At 43.8% G+C, this 26620-nt stretch overlaps 1 protein-coding gene across 2 annotated transcripts in view; it reads right to left on the minus strand.

The window, feature by feature from the left end:
• Positions 1-26620, minus strand: part of LOC124622103 — a 548933-nt gene that overhangs the window by 347165 nt on the left and 175148 nt on the right. Inside the window, exon 2 of one of the 2 annotated variants that reach the window (XM_047147709.1) lies at positions 6524-6764. The exons of the other annotated variant lie outside the window; for it this stretch is intronic. Coding sequence (XP_047003665.1) covers positions 6526-6764 — 239 coding nt within the window. The 3' untranslated portion in view covers positions 6524-6525. Of the gene's footprint in view, positions 1-6523; positions 6765-26620 lie in introns of those variants that run through there. 2 annotated transcript variants of the gene reach the window in all.

Consider the following 26620-nt stretch of genomic DNA (forward strand, 5'->3'; position numbering starts at 1 on the left):
ACGGATTGTCTACACTAAAGGCGTAGAGTGTTTTGTGGCACAGTTACGACGAAGCAAAAAACATTCCGCAGTATTATGCGAATTGTGTGCGCGAAAACTGTTAGTAGCCATGATCACAATATTTGTATCTATACCTAAAACACCATGTACAGCAGTATCACGCCTACTGAAGGTGAGTGATAAACGAAATGCACGTTGACACAAAATAATTTAACAGAAGTTGCCGTAATTTTCCAAGCAATCAATAAACGTATCCTTTGCAGCAGGTAGTTGGTACGACGGCACTGAAATCATAAGCTTCAACATCTAATCGCTACCTGTACAGGCACGTACGGAAGACAAGTGTCAGGTAGCAGCAACTGCCAGGGCTGTCCAGCAGCAACCAGCCAAGCGTGCCGACTCGTAAATGGCCACCGAGCCCCGAGTGCTCCTTTCCGGAACGTCTCTCTGTTCCATCCATTCGCTCTCTCACTGCGTCAATTAGGATGCGAGATCCATTTCGGCGCTGCTGTTCGTCAGAAGCCCTATTCACCCAGGAGGGGGCAGGGCACCGGCCTGAATAGCTAAATTGAGGAGGCACGTTTTCTCTCGTAGCAACCACCACACACCGCCTGTCCACTACGTAAACGTGCACGCTGCGTTCCTCAGCGGATTCTCACTGTCGCGTGCACATAAAAAGAATCTGTGTGTCAAAGGGGAACACTAAGGATCATAAAAAGGTTGAAGTAATTAAAAAATTCTGAACAATATCTTCGTTAGTGCAACTATTCATGCACTTTCCTACGACACAACGATAGCAAACACATTCGTTACTATCTAGGAAGGCACTGTTAACAGAAAAAGGAAAGTACCGATAAATGGTGCACGAAGAAAAGTGAGAGACACTGTCGCAATTTGATATTTTAAAAGCGTAAAGGAAGTTAACAAGAAACATTTTACTTCTACTGAATAACAAGCGGTGGTAACTGGAAAGAGTGCCCTACGCCTCGAATAATAAAGAGATTATACAGGGTGGTCCATTGATCGTGACCGGGCCAAGTATCTCACGAAATAAGCGTCAAACGAAAAAAACTACAAAGAACGAAACTTGAAGGGGGAAACCAGATGGCGCTATGGTTGGCCCGCTAGATGGCCATAGGTCAAACGGATATCAACTGCGTTTTTTTAAATAGGAACCCCCATTTTTATTACATATTCGTGTAGTACGTAAAGAAATATGAATGTTTTAGTTGGACCACTTTTTTCGCTTTGTGATAGATGGCTCTGTAATAGTCACAAACATATGGCTCACAATTTTAGACGAACAGTTGGTAACAGGTAGGTTTTTTAAATTAAAATACAGAACGTAGGTACGTTTGAACATGTTATTTCGGTTGTTCCAATGTGATACATGTACCTTTGCGAACTTACCATTTCTGAGAACGCATGCTGTTATAGCCTCATTACCCGTAAATACCACATTAATGCAATAAATGCTCAAAATGATGTCCGTCAACCTCAATGCATTTGGCAATACGTGTAACGACATTCCTCTCAACAGCGAGTAGTTCGCCTTCCGTAATGCCCGCACATGCATTGACAATGCGCTGACGCATGTTTTCAGACGTTGTCGGTGGATCACGATAGCAAATATCCTTCAACCTTCCCCACAGAAAGAAATCCGGGGAAGTCAAATACGGTGAACGTGCGGGCTAATCCACCTGTCATGAAATATGCTATTCAATACCGCTTCAACCGCACGCGAGCTATGTGCCGGACATCCATCATGTTGGAAGTACATCGCCAATCTGTCATGCAGTGAAACATCTTGTAGTAATATAGGTAGAACATTACGTAGGAAATCAGCATACATTGCACCATTCAGATTGCCATCGATAACATGGGGGCTAATTATCCTTCCTCCCATAATGCCGCACCATACATTAATCCGCCAAGGTCGCTGATGTTCCACTTGTCGCAGCCATCGTGAATTTTCCGTTGCCCAATAGTGCATATTATGCCAGTTTACGTTACCGCTGTTGGTGAATGACGCTTCGTCGCTGAATAGAACGCATGCATTCTGTCATCGTTCCGTAATTTCTCTTGTGCCCAGTGGCAGAACTGTATACGGCGTTCAAAGTCGTCGCCATGCAATTCCTGGTGCATAGAAATATGGTACGGGTGCAATCGATGTTGATGTAGCATTCTCAACACCGCCGTTTTTCAGATTCCCGATTCTCGCGCAATTTGTCTGCTACTGATGTGCGGATTAGCAGCGACAACAGCTAAAACACCTACTTGGGCATCATCATTTGTTGCAGGTCCTGAATGACGTTTCACATGTGGCTGAACACTTCCTGTTTCCTTAAGAAAAGGTAACTATCCGGCGAACGGTCCGGACACTTGGATGATGTCGTCCAGGATACCGAGCAGCATACATAGCACACGCCCGTTGGGCATTTTGATCACAATAGCCATACATCAACAAGATATCGACATTTCCGCAATTGGTAAACGGTCCATTTTAACACGGGTAATGTATCACGAAGCATGCCGTTCGCACTGGCGGAATGTTACGTGATACCACGTACTTATACGTTTGTGACTATTAAACCGCCATCTATCACAAAGCGAAAACATTGGTCCAACTAAAACATTCATATTTCTTTACGTACTACACGAATATGTAATAAAAAATGGGGCTTCCTATTTAAAAAAACGCAGTTGATATCCGTTTGACCTATGGCAGCGCCATCTAGCGGGCCAACCATAGCGGCATCTGGTTTCTCCCCCCCCCCCCCCCTTCAAGGTAGACGAGTATCGTTCTTTGTTGTTTTTTCGTTTGATGCTTATTTCGTGAGATATTTGTCCCGGTCACTATCAATGGACCACCCTGTATATATAAACAGAATCAAATTTCTTACGTAAATTTGTTGAATTAGATAAACTAATTTTTTTTTTAATCTCCGGTCACAAGTTAGCTCAATGGCAAGAATTAATTGCGGCAATAATTACCGCCTCAATTGTCCGTAGTAGCAAACAGGAGTATGTACATTCATGTTTCAACTAAATATTTGTAACTGGAATTTGGGCAAATTTAACAACTGCGTGAAGTCCACAGTCTGAGCAGAATTGTTTGAATGTGTGTGTGCGCAGATCAGTTCCGCGTGGGGAAGTCCTTGTGCTTGGACAGGAAATCGCCCGCCGACGACGTCGCCTTTAGAAACGGAGCCCAAGTTCGCCAAAGGTATACATTCTACAGAGCCGGCAGTCCAAATGTTCTAGCTCGTTAGTGTGCTCTGCGGAATGTCTGAGCGTTATGGAGAGAACCTAGTGAACTACTGAAGTGAATTGCCCAAACGTGTTCCACTTTCTTCTCGTGACATTACGTCAAAAATTGTCCAGGACAGAACTCTAGTAAACAGCTGCGTCTCAGAGCACGGTAAACATTTCCTGCATGGGGGGCGATCACCCTGATGACCAGGGAACAATAGTCGTCGGCTCGCAGCGGAAGATTACGCAGCCGTGTGAGAACTGCTCTCGGAGCCCATTGTTCTATGAGTGCTCTTACTTCCCAAATGTCGACGAGACGTACACACTTCACCGGACGTGACGATGCCACCAATAGTTTGTGGTGACACAGCCAAACATCACACAGTAAATTAGTACGTGGCGCACTGAGTCCGCAGCAGTCATTTCCTACAAGATGAAACCGAAATAATAACTATTGTGAAATAGCTCACCAAGCAAGATTACTCCTTTTTCGGCCACACATGTTTCAGTGAAATTCCAGCAACGTCGGTGGTTTAGTTTTCATAATAAATAGCATATACTGATTCTAGAATGAATTCGCATTCTGCAGCGTGCTGTGTGCTGATTTGAAACTTCCTAGCAGATTAAAACCGTGTGGCCGACAGGGACTCTGCCTTTGAGAGGCAGGAAAAGGACCATTGGAGGAAGTGAAGTTGTGAGTCGTCAATCGTGCTTGAACAGTCAGTCCCATGAAAGGAAAGGTTCCAGGTCCAAGTCACGGTCCAGCAGTTTCAATCTGACGTTCGTACAGCTGTCTGCTGTCTGCAGTGAAGTTTATATTTTTGTACAGTTAGTCATCTGCAACTTTGGGGTATCCACGTGAAAGGTCTCTGTTGGATTCCTTTCATGTTAATTTCTTAAATATGTTGTCATTTACGGCATAAATTCCTCTTCTAAATTTACTGTGGTGTTTCTGACTATCTGGGAGGAGACTGAGTAGTGGAACGTGTTACTTTTACACATAAACAAGAACGATCTGTCACACTACTACACTTTAAAACACAGTTTATATGTAATTCATGTCACACAGTCTCATACGGAGCCTACATCCGCTTTCTTTTATATACTGTATATGATAAGATACTGTCATCCCCCTTTCCCTTCTGTGTGAGAGGATGAATGAGGAAATGTATTTCTAGTTGCATGCTTGATGGTAACAAACAAGCCTGTCTGCTAGATAACAGTAGGACCAACGTCAGAACAGGTAGCTACGCTTTCTAAAAGCAGAGAGGTTTGGTTACATTCTTAGTATGGTCCTGTCCGTCCCTTGTCATGTTGGTATAGGAAGCTGCCTCTCTGGTCACTTCCGTTTGTATCAGTTAAGCACGCTCGGTAGGGGCTCAGGTCAGTCTGTCCGCAGCGAGCGTCTGAAGTGGTAAGATCTCCGGCTAAGTGCGTGTCTGCCGAGTCCGTAGCACAATGGATTTCTTAAGTTCAGCATAACTGAAAATTTTACTTTACTTCAGGTTTAGCTCTAAAATATCTAATGTTATCTTAAATTGCAATGCAGTGTAATTCGAGTGTGAAGTTCAGAATATCTTCCGGTAGTTGCTTTGTCACTACTTTGTGAGTAGAGTGGAACCACGTGTTGATCAGTAACTCTAACTAAGATCATCAATCTTAAATGAGAATGTGCGTGAGGTTATAACGTCTCGTGTTGACAATATTTTACAATATAGCAACTTTTCTCTATGTTCAACCCACGTGGGGTGTACTTTGTGAGACCAGTACCACGTGCTTATACAATTGTTTGACCCATCAGGTTAATAGAAGACGATAGTAACCAGTTCGAGGTTTTTCTTTTGTAAATTGTGTTTCAATGTAATTAATTTAATTATCAAAATTATTGTGGAGTTACATTATTTGTGCCCGCATCTCGTGGTCGTGCGGTAGCGTTCTCGCTTCCCACGCCCGGGTTCCCGGGTTCGATTCCCGGCGGGGTCAGGGATTTTCTCTGCCTCGTGATGGCTGGGTGTTGTGTGCTGTCCTTAGGTTAGTTAGGTTTAAGTAGTTGTAAGTTCTAGGGGACTGATGACCATAGATGTTAAGTCCCATAGTGCTCAGAGCCATCTGAACCATCTGAACACTATTTGTGTAAACCAAGTTGACCACGTGAAGCATGTGGTGTAATCATCAAATTAGCCCTCAGCTATTCTTTTCGGGAAGATTTCACAGAGAGTTAGTATGAATTTAGTATACCAGTGTGTGGTAATTACATGACGGACAGGACTGCGCTACGAACGTAACTTCTTTGGGTGAAAATTGAATCGGTTGGTTGTGGTTAATTTCCTCTTGGATATGTTTCAACGGTCTTCGTGTGTTATTTTATGAGTGCAGCGTTGTATATAGTCTCCCAATCTTGGCTCCCTATTTGATGTGTTCCGTAAGATCACAAACTCACAGTTTCACAATCCTAATTAAGGCACCAGTTTAGTTATGAATCACGTTTGATATGCTGAAATTTTAACGGAACAATGATCAATGTTAAAATAAATGTCCAAATATAAACTGATTTATTTCTTTTTATTTAAATTGTCATTATATATATATATATATATATATATATATATATATATATATATATATATATATAAAAATCACCGATTATCGTAAGATGAGTACTAAAAGATTATAATTAATGTTAGTCTGGTTGGGAATTTGGTAAGCTAGACTGGATACGTGGTGAAACAGTTGCGCAGTAATGCAAGGTTAACTTCCTCAGATAGCTCACAGCTTTTAACCCACTTTTATGGTCTTGAATATCAGCACCGCTTTCAGAACAAATTAATGCAGCAACATTACACACGTTGTCATGCCTCTATGAAACATTACTCGTAAACACACAAGCGATCACTGTTTACGAAGTATTAGTCTATACGAACAACTCATGTGCATAAGTTTACCGAGAGATTTATGGGGTAGAAAGAAGAAAATTGTGTTTGTTCAAGACAGGATTTTTTTCCAAAACATATTTATCTGAAAGCAACTATAGACAAAAAGTCGGCCTTAAACTCAAAATCAGAAAAAAGCCCTTGATACCGAAGGGAATGAATACGTTTCAACATTTGTTTTACTTGTGAAAAGCGTCAGAAATATGGCAACTGAAACAGCGAAGTAAGAGATCACTCCAGGTTCCTTTTCCCTGAAAGATAACCACGTTTCCGAACAACAGAGAATGCAACACTCATTTCGTTACGTAAGCACGAACACATCCGGCGCGAGGCCTCTCTAAGTTTACAGCTTAATGGTCGCTGCGTTGGGCGCAATGCCCAAGTGGAAGCGTTGAATCATCCGGCTCTTCCCCAGCGGGCTGCACAGAAAGCGAGAAATGGCTCTCATGCCAGCTAACGGGTTCAGAGTCTTCGCGGAACTTCGCGTGTTTTTACTTTCTTTCTCATGGCAACAAAGGGGAGCAGCTAGCGGATAATACCAGTCATTCAGCGACGTTGAGGCACCCACAGCGACAAACGTACCTGCAACAGAAGAACAAACTGTCGCTAACGGATAGCACGTGATAGAGATCATTAAAAAGTAATTAGAAATACAGAATAGATTTAAAAACTTTAAAATCTTAGTTAATTTGATTTACGGATTTATTTATCCTGGCCATGTGTTACATCTAACCCGCCGATTTATGCTAGCAGGTGCAGAAAACTGCTTTTGCAAATCAAATAAGTAACTTATTTTCAAACATAGACTTACTTTTAACCGTCATCCACAAAGAAAGAAAAACCAAACCCCTTACATTAAATCAGTTTGTGACATAATAACTGTGGGACTTCATTATTCAGGTTGTCAATACTCTGGTTTCCGAACAAACCGAATCAGAATATTTGCGACTAATACCGTATCAACGAACAGAACCAGAATACAAGGATGCATGTCAACTGAAACTCTTCAACCAATCATCCATACCCACACAGAAACGGGATACAGGCTACCAGTGCCCTAAATAGATAATGACCTACTCCTCTTCCCAGGCCGAAACGTTCCAGTTACAAGAAGAGCTAGAACTTTATTTTTACACATTTAAACAGCTGCCACATTCGCCGATGCACGTCTGTTACACGCTTTACCAGGTAACACACGCTGCAAATCTCTTCTTGTTCTTTAGATAAACATTAAGGTCTAAATTACAGACAGTGCAATATCCAAAACGAACATTTCAAGAAAAGGAACCAATGATTGTAAACGAATATTTCAAGCGATGCGGTGTGATGAATGAGCAGTGAAATGAAATGTCGCATGGCTAAGACCTCCAGTCGGGTAGACCGGTCGCCTGGTGCAAGTCCTTTTAGTCGGCGCCACTTCGGCGACTTGCGCGTCGATGGGAATGAGTTGATGGTGAAGACAACACAACATCCAGTCCCTGAGAGGAGAAAATCTCCGACCCGCCCGGGAGTTGAACCCGGGCCCCTTAGTATGGAATTCCATTGCGCTGACCTCTCAGCTATCGAGGCGGCCAATCAATGAGCAATGTGATACGCACTAATTTCCAAACTGCTTTGGTTAGTAGCTGTCGAGAAACTACGTCTTTCAGGCGACATACAGCTGGCCAACGTATGCGATGAGCTGATTGTGCAACGGAGGTGATGTTGGATCATTGTCGAGACCCTACGGAAAGTCCCTGGACAAATGCTGTCATAAGCTATGAACGCAGCAGTGCTATCACGTAAGCAATAAACCGAAATTTTTGCACAACGTTATGTCTCTATTATTTTCTATAGGGTATTGAACTGCTTGAAAGTTTAAGTAGTTACTTAGCGACTCAATGTATCGCTTCCGTACTCGGTGTAGGGACAATACTTGCGGGGATGGTCAAGAAAGAGGGGGGGGGGAGGCATATTTGTTTCTGAAAGTTGATAGCATGATTAAAATCGTGATACAGAACATAACTGAGGAACCATTCTTAGTTTGAGTGAGTTAACACAATAAAGCTGCCCGCTAAGAACATACGTGCTCACTTAAACAAGTATTGAGTCCGTCGTTTACAGAACATATTTAAGAATTACCGTCTCAAAAAACTGAAAGAATGTTGGGCTATTCGTCTTGTTACACGAGAAACGCACTGGACGCTGAAAGACGACTTGTAATTTACAAAAATAGCTCCAGAACGTTTAGAATTACATGCTTCCACCCTTTCAATAGGTTATTTACTTAATGACAACCATTGGATACCACGTCATGTAGTCATACACAGGGTGTTACAAAAAAGTACGGCCAAACTTTCAGGAAACATTCCTCACGCACAAATAAAGAAAAGATCTTATGTGGACATGTGTCCGGAAACGCTTAATTTCCATGTTAGAGCTCATTTTAGTTTCCTCAATATGTACTGTACTTCCGCCATTCACCGCCAGTTGGCCCAATTGAAGGAACGTAATGTTGACTTCGGTGCTTGTGTTGACATGCGACTCATTGCTCTACAGTACTAGCATCAAGCACATCAGTACGTAGCATCAACAGGTTAGAGTTCATCACGAACGTGGTTTTGCAGTCAGTGCAATGTTTACAAATGTGGAGTTGGCAGATGCCCATTTGATGTATGGATTAGCACGGGGCAACAGCCGTGGCGCGGTACTTTTGTATCGAGACAGATTTCAAGAACGGTGTCCCGACAGGAAGACGTTCGAAGCAATTGATCGGCGTCTTAGGGAGCACGGAACATTCCAGCCTATGACTCGCGACTGGGGAAGACCTAGAACGACGAGGACACCTGCAATGGACGAGGCAATTCTTCGTGCAGTTGACGATAACCCTAATGTCAGCGTCAGAGAAGTTGCTGCTGTACAAGGTAACGTTGACCACGTCACTGTACGGAAAGTGCTACGGGAGAACCAGTTGTTTCCGTACCATGTACAGCGTTGCAGGCACTATCAGCAGCTGATTGGCCTCCACGGGTACACTTCTGCGAATGGTTCATCCAACAATGTGCAATCCTCATTTCAGTGCAAATGTTCTCTTTACGGATGAGGCTTCATTCCAACGTGATCAAATCGTAAATTTTCACAATCAACATGTGTGGGCTGACGAGAATCCGCACACAATTGTGCAATCACGTCATCAACAGAGATTTTCTGTGGACGTTTGGGCAGGTATTGTTGGTGATGTCTTGATTGGGCCCCATGTTCTTCCACCTACGCTCAATGGAGCACGTTATCATGATTTCATACGGGATACTCTACCTGTGCTGCTAGAACATGTGCCTTTACAAGTACGTCACAACATGTGGTTTATGCACGATGGGGCTCCTGCACATTTCAGTCGAAGTGTTCGTACGCTTCTCAACAATAGATTCGTTGACCGATGGATTGGTAGAGGCGGACCAGTTCTATGGCCTCCTGACCTCAACCCTCTTGACTTTCGTTTATGGGGGCATTTGAAAGCTCTTGTCTACGCAACCCCGGTACCAAATGTAGAGACTCTTCGTGCTCGTATTGTGGACGGCTGTGATACAATACGCCATTCTCCAGGGCTGCATCAGCGCATCAGGGATTCCATGCGACGGAGGGTGGATGCATGTATCCTCGCTGACGGAGGACATTTTGAACATTTCCTGTAACAAAGTGTTTGAAGTCACGCTGGTACGTTCTGTTGCTGTGTGTTTCCACTTCATGATTAATGTGATTTGAAGAGAAGTAATAAAATGAGCTCTAACATGGAAAGTAAGCGTTTCCGGACACATGTCCACATAACATATTTTCTTTCTTTGTGTGTGAGAAATGTTTCCTGAAAGTTTGGCCGTACCTTTTTGTAACACCCTGTATACTTTCAGTTAAATAAAAAGTGTGTTGCGCGCAGTTCCATCAAATGTAAGATTCGTTTTGAACACTAGTATCTAAACGAAGGATGGACATAGTCTGCCTACGAGGTCGATAAACGAGTTGCCCAATGTAGTGGTTCCTGTGCCTCATTATAGACCTTTATCAGGCTATCCGTAAATCTCTCAGGACATTTATTCAGAGCACGCGTTACGTGAGTCATAGCTGCCGTGACTGTCGCATCCAGTTGCTGACGTCACCCGCTGAAGGAAATGGATTGACGCAATACTGTTATCACACGAAACAAGCTTCCGATGTGTCCAATACCCTCTTCTGTAACTTTTTATCCACAGTTATAACATCACTAACAATTTCCTCTTTTCTTCTGGTTATCTGCTATCCTCAACAATTAGTGCCACTTATTTCTATCATCCAGGTATAAATATGTTTTCATATCCTGCTCTGCCGTAGTTCGGTGACTAAGTAGGCAAGTGTCAGATTATAAGACTGAAGACTAATCTGGCGAAGATTACACAGAAATTTTCTGACAGTTATCGCTTCGTTTATCTCTGACAATGATTTGTTAGCATGAAGAACGTGAAGTCGTACCGTGATACGGAATCGACGTCAAATTCTAGTTCCCCTTGTAATTGGGTGGGTAAATCGGTTCCAAAGTCGGAGAAAGACAAGGCCATAATGCCCTCCAATACGACTATGCCTCTTGAAGCACTATGGTGCTTCATCTTTTACGTTGCGCCACAACTAAATTAGCTGTTCTTTCAGTCTTCCGCATATAATGCGACGAGGCAGCATTTTTCCTGGAAAAGACTTTCTCCGACAACTCAAACATATTTTTAGTGTTTGTTTTATCTGACCTATTAATTTCTTAAACCTCACACAAAGTTGTACTATTCTTTTTGTTAAGTTGGTTGGTTTGGGGGATTAAAGGGACCAGACTGCTACGGTCATCGGTCCCTTTTTCCAAATACAAATAACACCCACAGAGAATAAAAACGAGGAACAGAAGAGATCACAGACGATACAGAACAAGAGAAACTGAGACAAAGACAAGACAAAACGAACTAAAACCACACAGAGTGTGACGGTGGTTGGCTGACCATAGAAAGAAAAAAGGAAAAGCCAACCACTTAGAAACACACTAAAAAATCAGTGTAAAACCATAGGCCAAAGGCCAGAATCAACACAAAACAATAAAATAAAACAGAAACACTCAGAGTAAATGATAAAATCCCCCTGCCCGAATAAAACGTAAAACTAAGTCAGCCATAGTGGAGTCGTCTGTTAAAAGGGCAGGGAGCGTAGCAGGCAGCGCAAATGTCTGCCTGACCACAGCTAAAAGGGGGCAGGCCAACAGAATGTGGGCCACTGTCAAAGCCGCCCCGCAGCGACAGACAGGAGGGCCCTCCCGGCGCAGTAAATAACTGTGTGTTAGCCGGGAGTGGCCAATGCGGAGCCGACAAAGGACGACTGAGTCCCTGCGGTTGGCTCGCATGGATGACCGCCACACAGTTGTCGTCTCCTTAATGGCACGGAGTTTATTGGGTGTGATCCGATCGCGCCATTCAGCGTCCCAAAGCGCAAAAACTTTTCGGCGGAGGACTGCCCGCAAATCAGCCTCTGGGAGGCCAACATCCAGAGATGGTTTACACATGGCCTCTTTCGCCAGGCGGTCAACATGTTCATTGCCCGGGATACCGACATGACCGGGGGTCCACACAAAGACCACAGAGCGGCCGCAACGCGCAAGAGTATGCAGGGACTCATGAATAGCCATCACCAGACGAGAACGAGGAAAACACTGGTCGAGAGCTCGTAAACCGCCCAGGGAATCGCTACAGATAACGAAGGACTCACCTGAGCAGGAGCGGATATACTCTAGGGCTCGAAAGATGGCGACCAGCTCAGCAGTGTAAACGCTGCAGCCAGCCGCCAAGGACCGTTGTTCGGAATGGTCCCCTAGAGTTAGCGCATACCCGACACGACCAGCAACCATCGAACCGTCGGTGTAAACAATTCCAGAGCCCTGATACGTGGCCAGGATGGAAGAAAAGCGGCGGCGGAAGGCCTCTGGAGGGACCGAGTCCTTCAAGCCCTGTGCCAAGTCGAGCCGAAGGCAAGGGCGAGGAACACACCACGGGGTTGGACGGAACTCTGGGTATCAGTTTGCATTTAACCACTATTTTCCTTCAGTCTTCTACGGAAATCTTGTTTCGGAGGAAGTTGAACTGATACCATCTTGTCTACCATGCAGCGGGTGCGAGTTCAATTCCTTGGCGGGTTGGAGATTTTCTCAGCCCGTTGACTGGATGTAGTAGTATCATCATCATCATCATCATCATCATCATCATCGCCCAATGTGGCGTAAATTGAATTAAGACTTGCACCCGGCGTACAAAGTTTCAGAGACGGGGGGGGGGGGGGGGGGGGGGTCTCCCGGCCAACAATGCCACACGATCATTTCATTTTCAACAGAGAGTGTTATTTTAGTTTCTGCTTGTCTTTATAGTGTTTCTTCTTTTACTTTTATTAGAATTACGTGAAATTTGTTGTATGTAGGTTGCAAAATATATATATTAAGACAGCAAAGTTTTGATTTCAGCGATTATCACATGCCTATTAGGTTGTTTTCAGTTCATTAATTGGAGGCGAAACACTATAGACATTGTATACCACATAAAGTGAGGGCATACTGCTTTCACGGGTCAATTAGCATCATTATTCGCATGTGAACGTCACTGCCTTGTAATTGGAAGATAATTGTATCGTATTTAACGCATCTAACTGCTAAATTCCAAATCTGCTGTCAGTCAAGTATTGACTTTACTTTATGAGCCGCATTCGTGCACCTTCACCACTACTGCAATAACCAATTATTGAATAAAGGATTATGAGAGACTTAAGCTCGCCGTTTAGAGCACACGCATACTTAGAGCACACTTTGTGAAATGCATTCAAATGGGCTACCGCGAAAAATGGAAGAACGATTAATGTTTCCCATCCTGTCGGCAGCGAGGTCATTAGAAATGGAGCCCAAGCTCGTATTGGTGAAGGACAGGGAAGGGAAATCGGCCATACTTTTCGAAGGAACCATCAAATATTTGCATTAAGTGATTTGGGGAACTCACGCAAAACCTAGATCTGGATGGCTGGGCGGGTATTTGGGCCGGACTACTACTGAATACGAATCCAGTGCCTTACCTCGACGTGCCACCTTTCTTTTTAATCTACCGCGACGACTTGATCCAAGAATGCTTAGCTACTACTTTTTCGAGTTCTTTAATCGTACGACATATCGTATATTAAACGCCTCATCCAGTGTCGTGTTTGGAGGGGTGGCACTGACTGACATTTTCCTCATGAACAATGTTGTACCAAGTGGTACGTCACTTCCACAATATTGAAAAGGTGAGGGGGGGGGCGAAGGGGAGAGGGAGGGAGGGCGAGAGAGGGGGGGGAGAGAACTAATGGCATTATAGCCTGCCCGGTTAGTCGTGCCGTCTAACGCACTCCTTTCCGGGCGGGAACGCGTGCCGGTCCCCGGCGGATTAGTATCGAGGTCCGGTGTGCCGGCCAGTCTGTGGACGGTTTGTAAGGCGGTTTTCCTTCTGCCTCGGCGAATGCGGGCTGGTTCCCCTTATTCCGCCTCAGTTACACTATGTCGGCGATTGCTGCTCAAACACTATCTCCACGTACGCGTACACCATAATTACTCTACCACGCAAACATTGGGGTTACGCTCGTCTGGTGTGAGAGGTTCCCGGGGGTCCACTGGGGGCTGAACCGCACAATGACCCTGGGTTCAGCGTGGGGCGGCCGTATCGTGAGTGGACTGCTGTAGCCTGCTGTGGGCTTGTGAACCACTGAGGGCTACGGCGGGGACGGACTCTCTCCGTCGTTTCTAGGCCCCCAATTCCATAGAATACAATACAATGGCTTTAGAACAAGTAATTACACTCTCTCAACCTTCTGACGAAACTGCACAAGACGACCTCAACTTGCACATGCCATTAATGACAAACGAATTGCGTTCAGATTTAACAACTACATTATACATCAAATTGACGTACATTTACATTATATTCAGTCGAGGGCCATGGAAACAATACATCTATCTTCCACATATCCCTCCCAATGAAGGCGACGGTGTTGTACAATCATTACCCAATAGTGATTCATAAACGGGACTCACCTTCGGAAATATTCCATCTATTTCATCAAGATATTCTTAATTGTAAAATCGCAGTGAAGACCGAGATGGGGATGATAGGAAGGGTTCACTTACCTGTATTGTAGTAAAAAAGTTGATCAAACAGCTGCAGACTAGCTGCGGTATGAAAAAGGGTCGTGGATTCTACAGAGCTGGAACTTATAAGTACAATGTGCAGACGGTGCCATATAAACGATATGTAATACTGGCAATGGCAGTATCTCTCACGAACATTTTGACACTCATACGACAACGATAAGATCGTTATGCCTATTCCTTTGTCTCCATAATACTATTGAGAAATCTCTAATTCGGATGATTTCTGGTTCGCTTTCGTGTACTTGCTCCCCCGTTTATCAGCTACAATACGGTGTCAAGCCTTTCGCGATGAGATTGCAAAAAGCTCCATAGTAAGCCCCGCGACGACCACGGTACTGCTAATCCATGTACTGGGGGCGCTCACGAGGCTAATATATTACAAAGTAGAAAACATCCGAACGTGCGACTAATTTACTACTTTAAAACCTAATTTCTGTTGTGCAATCCCTCTCTTCTGTGTCCCCGAGACGAGAGCGAGACTGAAATTACTTAACCTAGGAGTGATTTTGGGCCAGGTTAATTTTCAGGTGACGTCTTTGAAACTGTAGTCACCAAGACGACGGTAATCTTTAGAGGTCCTTGGTTTGAAGAAAGACGCTAGGAGCACAGGAACGCACTCTTGGGAGGTAGTTGGCGGTTAGGACCGGCCAGGTAATAATAAACGAAAGTATCTTAAGAGTTCGCGCTCAGAACTCGCTGAAGTGGACGTTTAGGATGGCAACAGAAAATAGTGCTTACCCTGATAGTCCGCTGTTTTCTTGCTGGGACCATTTTTTAAATAAGATCCAGCACTCACCGCTACTTCTGTCGATTTCCTGAACTGGTCACCATGTACTGTCCGAGTCCATCACACAGTACTTAGTGGACAACCGCTATCTGCCGTCATCGCAACACGTACGTAAGGTACGGCGTACAGTGTAGGAACAGCAGCGAACCATGATGGCGAGATACAGGCCATACAGGCTGGGTAATGCGAAATGATGTTCAACTGTTGCTAATCATTACTCGCATATCTCTCTCTCTCTCTCTCTCTCTCTCTCTCTCTCTCTCTCTCTCTCTCTCTCTCTTTCTCGTCTCAACCTTATACGACTACAGTTTCTTAATTATTATTTCACTGATGCTTAGTAACACGTGAACATGATAGCAAGCACATCCGCACTCTTTCCTCAAAATCTCAGCTGTTAATATTCGTTTTCTGTAGATTTTTAAATCTTGATGCAGAATATACCGCAATTAAGGAGTCAAATTTGGGCTCGAACTGTTACGATTATGGTACCGCCCTTCTTGCTCATCTACATCCCACGATTAGCTTCCGTTTAGCAATATTCAAAGCGACTGCTTGATTTCGCGTCTGCAAGCATTACAGGGTCAGCACAAGATGTGGCATCACCTTCATCAGGGGAAATTTGTTAGCGGAAGCGGTGGACAAGAGACGCGTCACACAACAATCGGCTATTTAAACTTCCTGTAACTGAACACACGACTACCACTATCCGACAGAACAGCAGCTGGTACGGTTTGGAGGTTTCAAGACAACCAGCAGCATTTTCATATGAAAAGAACAATAACACAAAGTTTAGCTGAACGGCAGGAGGCTGATAGGCATTTCTGCGAGGGAAGCGTGTGTACTCGGCAACGCCACCTGCTAAAATTCATTTGCCCTGTCCTTGAGTAAACATGACTCCTTAGCTAAAATTACTTACTCTCTCAAATAGTGGGAAGGCGCTCGACGCAGTGGTAACTGGCTCAAGTTCCGTTGGTAAAAGATATTTTTCTCTTCAGCAAAGGCCGAAGAGAATAGAAGATGAGTTACATAAAAATTTCATAACCATCAAACTTTGCCGCCAAGTAGAACGGAGTGAGGGAATGTACCCTGAAGGTGGTCTATCTTTACGATGTGTACTTTGAGTTACTAGCATCAATGTTCCTCGATGGTGAAGTTGGGATTTAATGTCCAGTCGACAATGATATCATTAGAAATGGAGCACAAGCTTAGATTAGGGAAGGAAACCGGCTGCGACCTTTCCGTTTGAACCATTTAGGGTAACCACGGAAACGTAAATCTGAATAGCCGAAAGAGGATTGAACCTTACTTCTTCCAAATGCGAATTCACTGTCTTACCACTGCGCCCCTTCGGTACAGCTATTCCAGGATAGTAGGCCAAGGATTCAACTATCTGCCTTACTTTTATTTCCGTAATCAACCACTCAGCACTCAGATACAAGCAATACAACAAATTAAATCATCCACGCGGCGTAGAAACCGCACTACATGATTAACATTTCAGCATATTCCACTAATGGACGTCTTGAAAATGTATCACAAAATTCAGCATCACATTTATTAATAAGCATTTCGGAATACGGCACGTAATTCAGCGCGTTAGTTATTAATGAAAACCCTTCTTGATGTCATGCAGTTGTATGAGACTGAAGTTTCAAGCGTACGTACATAAATTACCAAGCTGTTACTTATGCAGAAGACACAATACATTTCTCATGACTTATGGAATGACCTTTGTATAATGGAACAGTTTCTCCTTAGCGCTCTAGATATTCGAGGAGCTTACAATCTCATCGGGTATACTATGAATGAACAAAATGTTGACCTTCTCAATATAGGAGGTGACCTTTTAAAGTTAGTAGATAGCCTTTCAATAGGCCATGTTCGAATAAAGATACGACAACGTACATACGTCAAATGACAGTAGTTCCACAGAAATCTATGAAACTTATTTTAATCGCTACATGCTGACCTTTTTAAAGTTTAGAACTGACATCTTATTTTTATTCAAAATTTCTTCTTTAGGAAGAAACAAAAGTTAGGGTTCAACGGTACATCGATGTCACTGAAAACGGACCTCAAACTACAGCTGGAGAATTCTAAGAAAGGAAATGACTTCACTACTTCTCGAAAGAACCATCGCTGCATTTGTCTTTAATAACGGAGTATTTGTTTTCATTCCTATTGTGGATGAGGTATCAGTGAGATCCAGGTCCTCAGGGGACGCTGAGATCTCCACCTGATCCGCAGGTGCAGATTTGGTAGGGAGTGATGGTGTTGGGGCCACCGGAGGATCCTTTTTCTTACCAGACTTCTTTGTTTGCTTGCCCTCTCGCTTCTCTTTAAGAGGCTTGCTGGGAGGACTTCTCTGAAGTAGCTTCAGGCACGGAGGAAGACAGTGAAGCTCTTCGTTCAGTAGCTTTTGGCTCCTTTAGCCACTAGCGAGTGTCCGCCGTGGTATCAGTGGAGACCTTGGGACAGAGGAGCTGGAGGAGGCTGTTGCTTCTCCGGCTGGGGGGAGGGGACCGATATCCCCTGCGTTTGGGACGGGGGGGGGGGCGTTTGCCTCTTAAGTAGGTACTTTGGGAGCAATGGAAGCAGATTTTTTCCCTACCACCATAGGGGCAGATGTATTCTGGAGGCCCAGGGGCCCCTCTGCTCGCCGCAAAGAGTGTGGTACGACTGGTACTTGCTATGGCGATGTAATGTAGCTGCAGCGTATGTGGACGTCAACCGACCAGGGGGTAATCTTTTAAATTTACGTTCAGCTTCTTGGTAAGTCAACCAGTCCAGGGACATACCCCGGGAAGTGTCCTCACCCAAATAGTTCAATTGCAGGTGGAGAAGCAAGGCCATGAGAAGAGGTTCAGGAGATCGAATCTAAGGGCACTATGGATAGCTTACGCACCACGTACGGCGCCCTTCCCCATATGACACTTCTGAACAATTTGGAAAGGGCCCAAAAGTGAGACACTCCTTTTAGTCGCCTCTTACGACAGGCAGGGATACCTTGGGCCTATTCTAACCCATGGACCCGCAGGGGAATCTACTTTGCTTATTTTCATTCGCTTATGAGGCGAAGTATTATGTTTTGGGGCAACTCTTCCCATTCCCAAAACATATTTCTGGCTCAGAAATGGCCGATTCTTTACTGTCTGTTCTTGTTAACGTCTTCAGCTTATTCCCAAGAATTAGCAGCTTTCACTCTGTTAATACTAGGCAGAAATCCAATCAGCATTTGGATCGCAATTTCCACTCTTGTACAGAATGGTGTGCAGTATATTGCTGCATCCATTTTCAATAAACTACCACAAGAATTCAAAAATCTTAGCAGTAATCCACGCGCTTTTAAACAGAAACTGAAAATAATTATAAAGAGGCCGCCTCGATTGCAATCGAGGCGGATTCTTTATAATCACTAAATTATTCACCATTGCTGACGCGCTGCAATATTAAAAGTTCCCGAAACTAAAAAGTTACCTCATAAGTCACTCCTATTCTGTCGAGGAGTTCCTTGAAAAATTAAGCTTATTCCTGTGTTGTATTGTTGATTGCGTTTACATTAACTTACGGCTTTTCTTTTTTTGAGTTTTTAAACATTTTATTTTATCTATTATTGTTTTTATGTGGTAATTTCATGTATTGACACGTTCCATGACCTTGGAGATTTGCTCCTCAATTTGGTCCTAAGGAACTAGACATATAAAATAATAATTAAAAAAACGAACGTGCAAGAAAATGTATTTAAATATTGTATCAACTTTTTACATACATGACATATTCTAAAACCCACTGACTATACACTGACAAGTGTTTGTTGGTCCACCTATGACACACGATACAGGGATGATTCTGCGTGGCATAGATTAGAGAACTCGTTGGTAGGTTCTGAGAGGTATGTGGCGTAAGGTCCACGCAGGAATCATTAAATTCCTGTTAATTACAGGCCGTTGGTTGGTGGGCTGGGATCTGGAGCCCGATAGCGTCCCAGATGTGTTCCACTTGGTTCAGATCAGGCCAATTTGGTGGCCGATACATCAACTTGAGTTCACTATCACACGGAAAATTATCCTACTGCAAAGTACCATCGCTGTCGGGGAAGACACAAGCATGAGGGATGCAGATGGCCCGCAATTTTGTTCATTTAGTCCACCACTACCACAGCTCCCATGGAAGTCCAGATGAATGTCCGCCACAGCATAATACTTCTGTCCCCACAGCTTGCGCCCGTGACGCGGCGTGTGCATCGTTCAGCCGCTTGCTGGAATGACGACATATCTGTACACGACCGTCGATCTGGTATAACAAACAAACATGATACACCCGAGCAGGCGAAGCGTTGGCATTCATTTATGGTCCAGTCTGGATAATCTCATGCCTTCTGCAATCGTATTCGATGACGCCCTTGGGTCGACACGAAAACAAGAAGGTGTCTTCAGCTGCGAAGCCCATGTTTAACAATATGAACGGAATGTTCAGAAAGACTTATGGCTGCAACAGCAGTGTACTCGGTTATCTGATACACCACAGAGTGCCGGCTATCGAGCTTTGCAGAACAAGCAAGCCTCCGAACTTCACATTCTGTGTGACGAGGCGTGTACGTCCAACACCTTGTCGCCAGCTAGTGGTTTCACAGCTTTGCAACCACGTTCTTTACAAGCTCTTGACAGAAGCAGGAGAAAAGGCGACCAGCGTCGCCGTTCCCAAGATGCTCGTTCCCAGGTGCCAGGCCGTAACAACCTGTCCTTTTTCACAATCGCTTATGTCATTGTATTTGCTGATCTGCAAACCCTTATCGACGCTTGAGTGGTTCCCCATTCGTCCTCTGCTCCGCTTATACAAGATGATTCAACTGTCCTTACCGTAGTTTTGTGCAACCCTTCAAAAAACACGAACAAGATTATAATTTTCTCTCGCTCGTTATGCGTAAACTTCAATCTTACATAAATAAAGAACAGGACCTTTTTTTGTAGGAAATTTAATATAGTTAAACTGTGTACTGGGAGACATACTCGCTGGAGATTCGGTTTTCGAGCTATTCAATAAAAACATAAAAAAGTGAACCTGAAACGTACCCCCACTCCCACACTCAGTTTCCACCGGTCAGGATTTCTAGAAAGAGTATGCTGATCATGGCAATCCATTGTACAAAAATTTCAGACTGTACAAATTGTTTCCTGCATTCGAACATTTTTCGTCTTCACTGACTGGCCTTAGTGCCACCAACCTAGTCGAGCGCTTAAAAACTGAAAAATTGACATTTGTGTAAAATTTATGTAACAATTTTGTGAATTTTAACAACATAAAATAAACAAGTACTTCGTTGTATTCGTCAGGCTTTCTGACTATAAAAGTACTATGTTTATTAGCGTTAAGTTTGGATCGAATTATCAATGTAATCACAATGTTACAGTGTAATTACAATGTTTACAAAAGTCGTTTTTCTTTCAGTACCCCCACGGAAATGTTTAAATTAATAATGTTAACGAAATAGGCGAACTACGCTGTTGGCATAATAGTGCAATCAACAGAGATCAAAAAAGGCCGACTATCGGGAATATTTCGTGTAGTCGAGAAGTTTGTAGAGTGGTGGGAGGATGTACCACGAACAGCGTATTAGAAATCCTGCCTGGTAAGCAGTCATTGTCCGGGTGGAGGTGCATTTGAAGGTAACTTTGTGCGTCTTCCCTCCGTAACTTGAAAACGTGGCCTCCAGTGAAAGAAGTATTCCAGTACAAAATTAAACTACATGAAATTTCCTACAGTAAAGGTCCTGTTCATTTTTTCTGTTGGGGTAAAAGTTTGCGAGAGCATATGAAAATGTCGTGCATGGGTTCTGGAGGCAAGGTATAACATTGCGGATTGTATAGAACGAATCACTCTACGTACTTCCCATAACGCAACGCCACCAAACTGCTTTCCGTCCAGCAGTGGCGTGTCGTCATAATGCTTTAGCTGATCTGTGTACGTACTGTAGCCGCAGACGAGGGGCGGACCCGGAAATGACCCGGAAAGAAGTTTAAATGAAGCATCTTTTGTGGACAGTTACGAGTCAAAAATAATCATCACAGTTATTTTTCTTCACTTAAAACTTCCGGGCTGATAGGCCGTGGTCGAAGTATAAAACTCTAGCCTGACGTTTCGTCTCCGACTGCGGTAGACATCCTCGGGAGGTACAGGGGCGAACTTCGAAGAGAACTCGAGGAAGCGCTGATTATATAGGGCGCCACTGTCGATCACGTGGCGTCGGCTGTGAGTTTGTCTCTGGTAATGCATCCAAATTTTATCCAATTTAACACCGTCGCCTTTCCTGTTAAAATTATTACGGTGTTTATCAATCTCGATAGCCTCTCTATACAAGCGTGTATAATAATGCGAGGTTTTTGATGTGACGCTCGTCTCGCCGAATTTAATTTCATGATCGCCTTCCCGGTAAACATGTTCCGCTACGGCCGATTTATCCGTGTGACCCAGGCGGCAATTCCTCTCATGTTCAACAAGACGAGTGTTTACACTACTCTTTGTGGTACCGATATAAACCTGTCCACACTACAAGGAATTTTATATACCCCCGGTGTAGCCAATGGTGTCGTGGATCTTTTGCCGATCTTAAAAATTCTTTTATTTTCCTGATGGATCTGAAAATAGTTTCCACCCCATACTTACTTAAAACTTTCCCAACGCGATCTGTGACCTTACTAATGAAAGGAAGAAAAACTTTGCCCTTGGGCGACTGTTGATGGTCGTTACTCATGATTCTCCGCCTCGACCACGGCCTTTCAGCCCGGAAGTTTTAAGTGAAGACAATACCGGCCGTGCATAAATCACGTTATTTTATTCACGCAACCAGTCAGCTGCGAGTCTTTTCGATGGCGTTAATGTTTAGGCCTGTCAGGTGATAAACTGAACAAATGCGCCGGTGTCGGCTGGAGCGCAGACGCCAGACTTGCGGGCGCTAAGCTTCGGTGTCGCGTGTTCCTATCGGCCTGCCCGGCAGCCACGTGGCGGTTTGTCCGGCGGCATACCGGGTTATAAATGTGCCGTGGGGCGCAGCGGCGACACCGCTCTCAGCTGGAGCCCATGTCCCCGGGGAGCTGCTGCCGTCTCACTCTACATCCGTTCCATTCCAGTAGCCTGCATCACACAAAGTAACTCTTAAGAACACACAAGCAGGGCAACCGTCTACGAATCCGTAATATTTAATGTCGTCCAACTCACTAACATTTCATCAAAACCAAATGGCACTGCGATGAACGAGAGATGGCTTTTCTGTGATTGACTGTTGATTCTCCACTTAGTGTTACCATGAAAAATCTATTTCATCATGGAAGCGTTCCTGGCCTACACGAACACAACACAACACAACAGAGAACATCGACTTCTTCGAAAAGTTTTCAGGAAAGGATATCGTAAGTGCAGTTAAGCGCGCATGCAAGTCATTTTTTTCATACCTGTTCTTATTACAATTCTGTTTGCCACTGCGAACCAGTCGTGTCAAGGTAGAGGTTGCGAGAAATCTGAGGATTCCCTATGTTTTTGACATGTGACACGCAGATTTTGTCTGCTTGGAAAAGTTTGAGACACACTCAGAAATAAAGTCTCTTCCAGAAAAGTGACAATGTTGTTGCAGAAACTGCACGTTCGTTTGTATGTAAATTAAAATACTTTTACTTGCTGCAGTGTACATATTTTTACTCAATTCACCTTTACATGAAAAGCGGCTCAAGGGGGATTCTGAAATATTACTCAGCTATTTGGTTTAGGCAACAGTCAGATTTGAAACAGTTCACTAATTTTTATTTTGACATAAATTCATCTGACGACTATAACTCTGTTTCTGATGACATTCGTACGTGCGCTGTACTTTCGTGAGTTTTGCATCTTCACAATAATACTGCCTTTTTTTGTTCCATGACGTGGCAACTAAGCAGGTAAGTGCCAGGCTTCAAATGCTCAAGATCACAATTTAACCCTCCATCGGACCTAGGATTTTTCTTGTCCTTACTGTCTCTCTCACCTCTGACAAGTGGGAAGCTGCACCGCGGTACAGCAACCACTTTCAACTATAGTTCTCTTTGTAACTGGCGGAATAACTCAGTACAAATTTCAGGAGAAGCCAAGAGCCCAATAAAGCACTGCAACCATAAAACCAACCTTCGGGTTTTGGACAGCTGTACTCAGCAAACTGTATTCCGTGTACTTTGCGTAATCTCAAAACTTCTGCTTATGTTGTAACTGGTTACTCAGGTCGTTACCAAGACAATGACCATTATTTCGAGCACAGAACTGATTTTTCACAGCTAGTATCTGTTTTATTCATGTGTGATACGTTTCGTCACCGTCTCTCTCTCTCTCTCTCTCTCTCTCTCTCTCTCTCTCTCTCTCTCTCTCTCTCTCTCTCTGTGTGTGTGTGTGTGTGTGTGTGTGTGTGTGTGTGTGTGTGTGTGTGTGTGGTGTACTCGCGCATTTTTAAATTTAGAACTATTATGTTTTCTAAAATTTCTAAAAGATACGAAAGTCTTGTACTCCTATACATACTTTTTTTAAAATATCTGCGCTGAAGCGAGCAAAAAGAACTATTTATGATAAACGAGCATACAATGTATGCAGCTGAAGTTCAAAACGGCAGCTCAAACTAAGTCTGCCTAATTGCATCGCACTGTATTCCCGATTTACCTATTTATCGCACGTCTTGTGCACATTAAACAGCTCAATGACAACACGAAATTCTTTAAAAACTACTGAGACGTTACATATGTTAGGACATCCTCGACAATATCTCATTAGGTATTCGTTATCTCTATAGTCACTTCGAACTGGTAACTTGGCCTCATTTATTAAGGGAATGTGTTAACTTCTGGTTCTGTACAGAGTGCGAACAGATAGCCTTTCACTTGGGATGTAAATATGCTTTGTTTGCCGGCACCGTACCCCTGCTAATGGCGATGAGCTAGCACACCTGTATACTGGCAGTCAGACGGATGCCGTAAACCGACATAGTGGTATAGGTTTTCCCTGGTTTCCCTACATTAATGCAGATGAACGCTACATTAAGTCCTTCAGAGCGACCACGGTCAAATTTTCTAAATTTTCAGACGATACGATGCACTGCTCTACGTGTGTGAAAAAAATAAATAGAAACTAACTATAAATATATTTACGGAATGACAAGACGTACTATTTATCATGCACAAATATGAAAATTGTCAATTATAAAAACGTTGTAAATGAAACAGATGAGCCGACCGGAGTGGCCGTGCGGTTCTAGGTGCTACATTCTGGAACCGAGAGACCGCTACGGTCGCAGGTTCGAATCCTGCCTCGGGCATGGACGTGTGCGATGTCCTTCGGTTAGTTAGGTTTAATTAGTTCTAAGTTCTAGGCGACTGATGACTTCAGAAGTTAAGTCGCATAGTGCTCAGAGCCATTTGAACCATTTGATACAGATGAAGAGGTTAACAAGAATAACTGAGTATTCTTTCACAGATCACACCCTCACTAAATAGACCAGAAAAAATTTGAGAATCTTGCATTTGAAGGGCAGAATGAAGAAGTATAAGCTTCACTTGGTGGAAGACTTTAGTAGACTCCTCCAACGAAAGAAGAAAAATTACAGCTTTACACGAGGACCGCTGCGACGTCAGGACAGAGGACTTGCAGTGGGAGGGTACCCTTCGAACTGTAGCAAGATGACAACAGACGTTTACAGAGAGTATGCAAACGAACTGAAGGCAGTTTCTTCGTCACTCTTTATGCGAAGGAAGGGAGATTCGGGTTTAATGTTCTGTCGACATCGAGGACGTTAGAATGGAACATAAGATCGCGATGTATCAAAGAGGCGGAATATAATCGGCTGGCCCTTTCAAAGGAACCATCCCGGCATTAGCCTGGAGCAATTTAAGAAAATCACAGAAAATCTAAATCTGGATGGCCGGACGCGGTTGCGAACTATCGTCCTCCGAGTACTATTCCAGTGTGCTCACCACTGCGCTACCTCGCCCGGACGGACGGTGAACGGAATGTCTAGTATCAGACGAACTATGATCCGTCACGTAGTTTATAGTGAAATAAAGTGAATGTCTAATTATTGCCGTCTGGTAACGAAATCTATTCCCGTTCTCAACGGTAACAACTGAGTACGTCGAGGTTGCAGTGCCGCTCGGATAAAAAGCTATTGGAGTACCACGAATGTCGAGACGACGCACTGCAGCTGATGAAAACGCAAATTGGCGTCGTTGCCAGAATGGAGTAGGAGACTGCTGTAGGCCGCTGCCCCCTAGGACCGCAATGCTGGCTCATTTCCGTCCCAGCAGGAAATGTCGCTGAGAGCGTTTTCAGAAGCACTGGGAAAGTCGGCGACGATTGTGCGGCAGGGGCCGCGGACTGTTCTATTGCGCCAGCCTAGCGAAGACGGGAGAGGCCTCGACCACAGGCATCGTAGTTGTTCCTTGGCAGCAAAATAAGATGGGGAACGTAATACCACAGTGTCCCAACCTTATTCCTTGTTTGATACTGCATACCATCATCTATTACTTCTGGCAATGTAACGTAAATGTGAAAATGTGCTTGTATTCGAAAATGGCACTGACAGGATGCATATACTACAGTTTACTCCTTGAGTTATTAATCGTAATAGAATGGCTGTACAAATCACATACCTCAATGACAATACTAGACCTCTTCACCTTTTTGCTTTTTGCATAGTGCTGGTGAAGATGATCTGCCATTGCCTTCCCAAACCGGTACGATTCACGTAGCGGTCAGTCATCTCTAGTCGAACTGCTTATGAAGTGGCAACACTGTTTCGAAATTTGGCTACACTGCATTTTGTCGGAAAGTTGAATGCAGCTGTTTATTCGTGCGTCAGTTGTTGTTGACTTGTTACAGAAATGGCCAAGTTGCATTAGAACAACAAATTGCTATTGTGGAGTGTTACATAAAGACAGGCTCTGTAAAGAAATATTTGAAGCGTGTGATTTTTATTTGTGGGGACACTAAAAAGCGAAGTATCTGCTGACAATCCTCGCACAATAGACGATCTTATAAGGGACATTATTGGAGAAAGTACCAACAAGACGCCTGCACAATTACAGCATGTTGCTGGTAACGCCATAACACAAAGTCAGCGATTCTTCGATGCCAAAGGCCACCACTTCCAGAATCCCTTATAAACAGACAACTACCTGTTTTTTAACGTTATTGTTATCTGTTCTTATTTAGTTAGCTAACTGTTACTTGAAGCTCCGGCATGAGGCGTACTGCTTTTATGTGGGACACCCTGTACTTTGTCAAATACATAACTAAATCCTTTCCTCTATAATGACGAGTGCACGTTCAGAGCAGTTAACTATTGTTATGGAAGAAATGGAAAAGAAAGGAAGAACAGGGGTACATCTACGTACCAAGTCAATATACAGTGCACTGATAGTCGTCCCCTTTCCTCTGCCACTATTAAAC

This window comes from Schistocerca americana, chromosome 1 (genome assembly GCF_021461395.2).
Source record: "Schistocerca americana isolate TAMUIC-IGC-003095 chromosome 1, iqSchAmer2.1, whole genome shotgun sequence".
NCBI classification, from domain to species: Eukaryota; Metazoa; Arthropoda; class Insecta; order Orthoptera; family Acrididae; genus Schistocerca; species Schistocerca americana.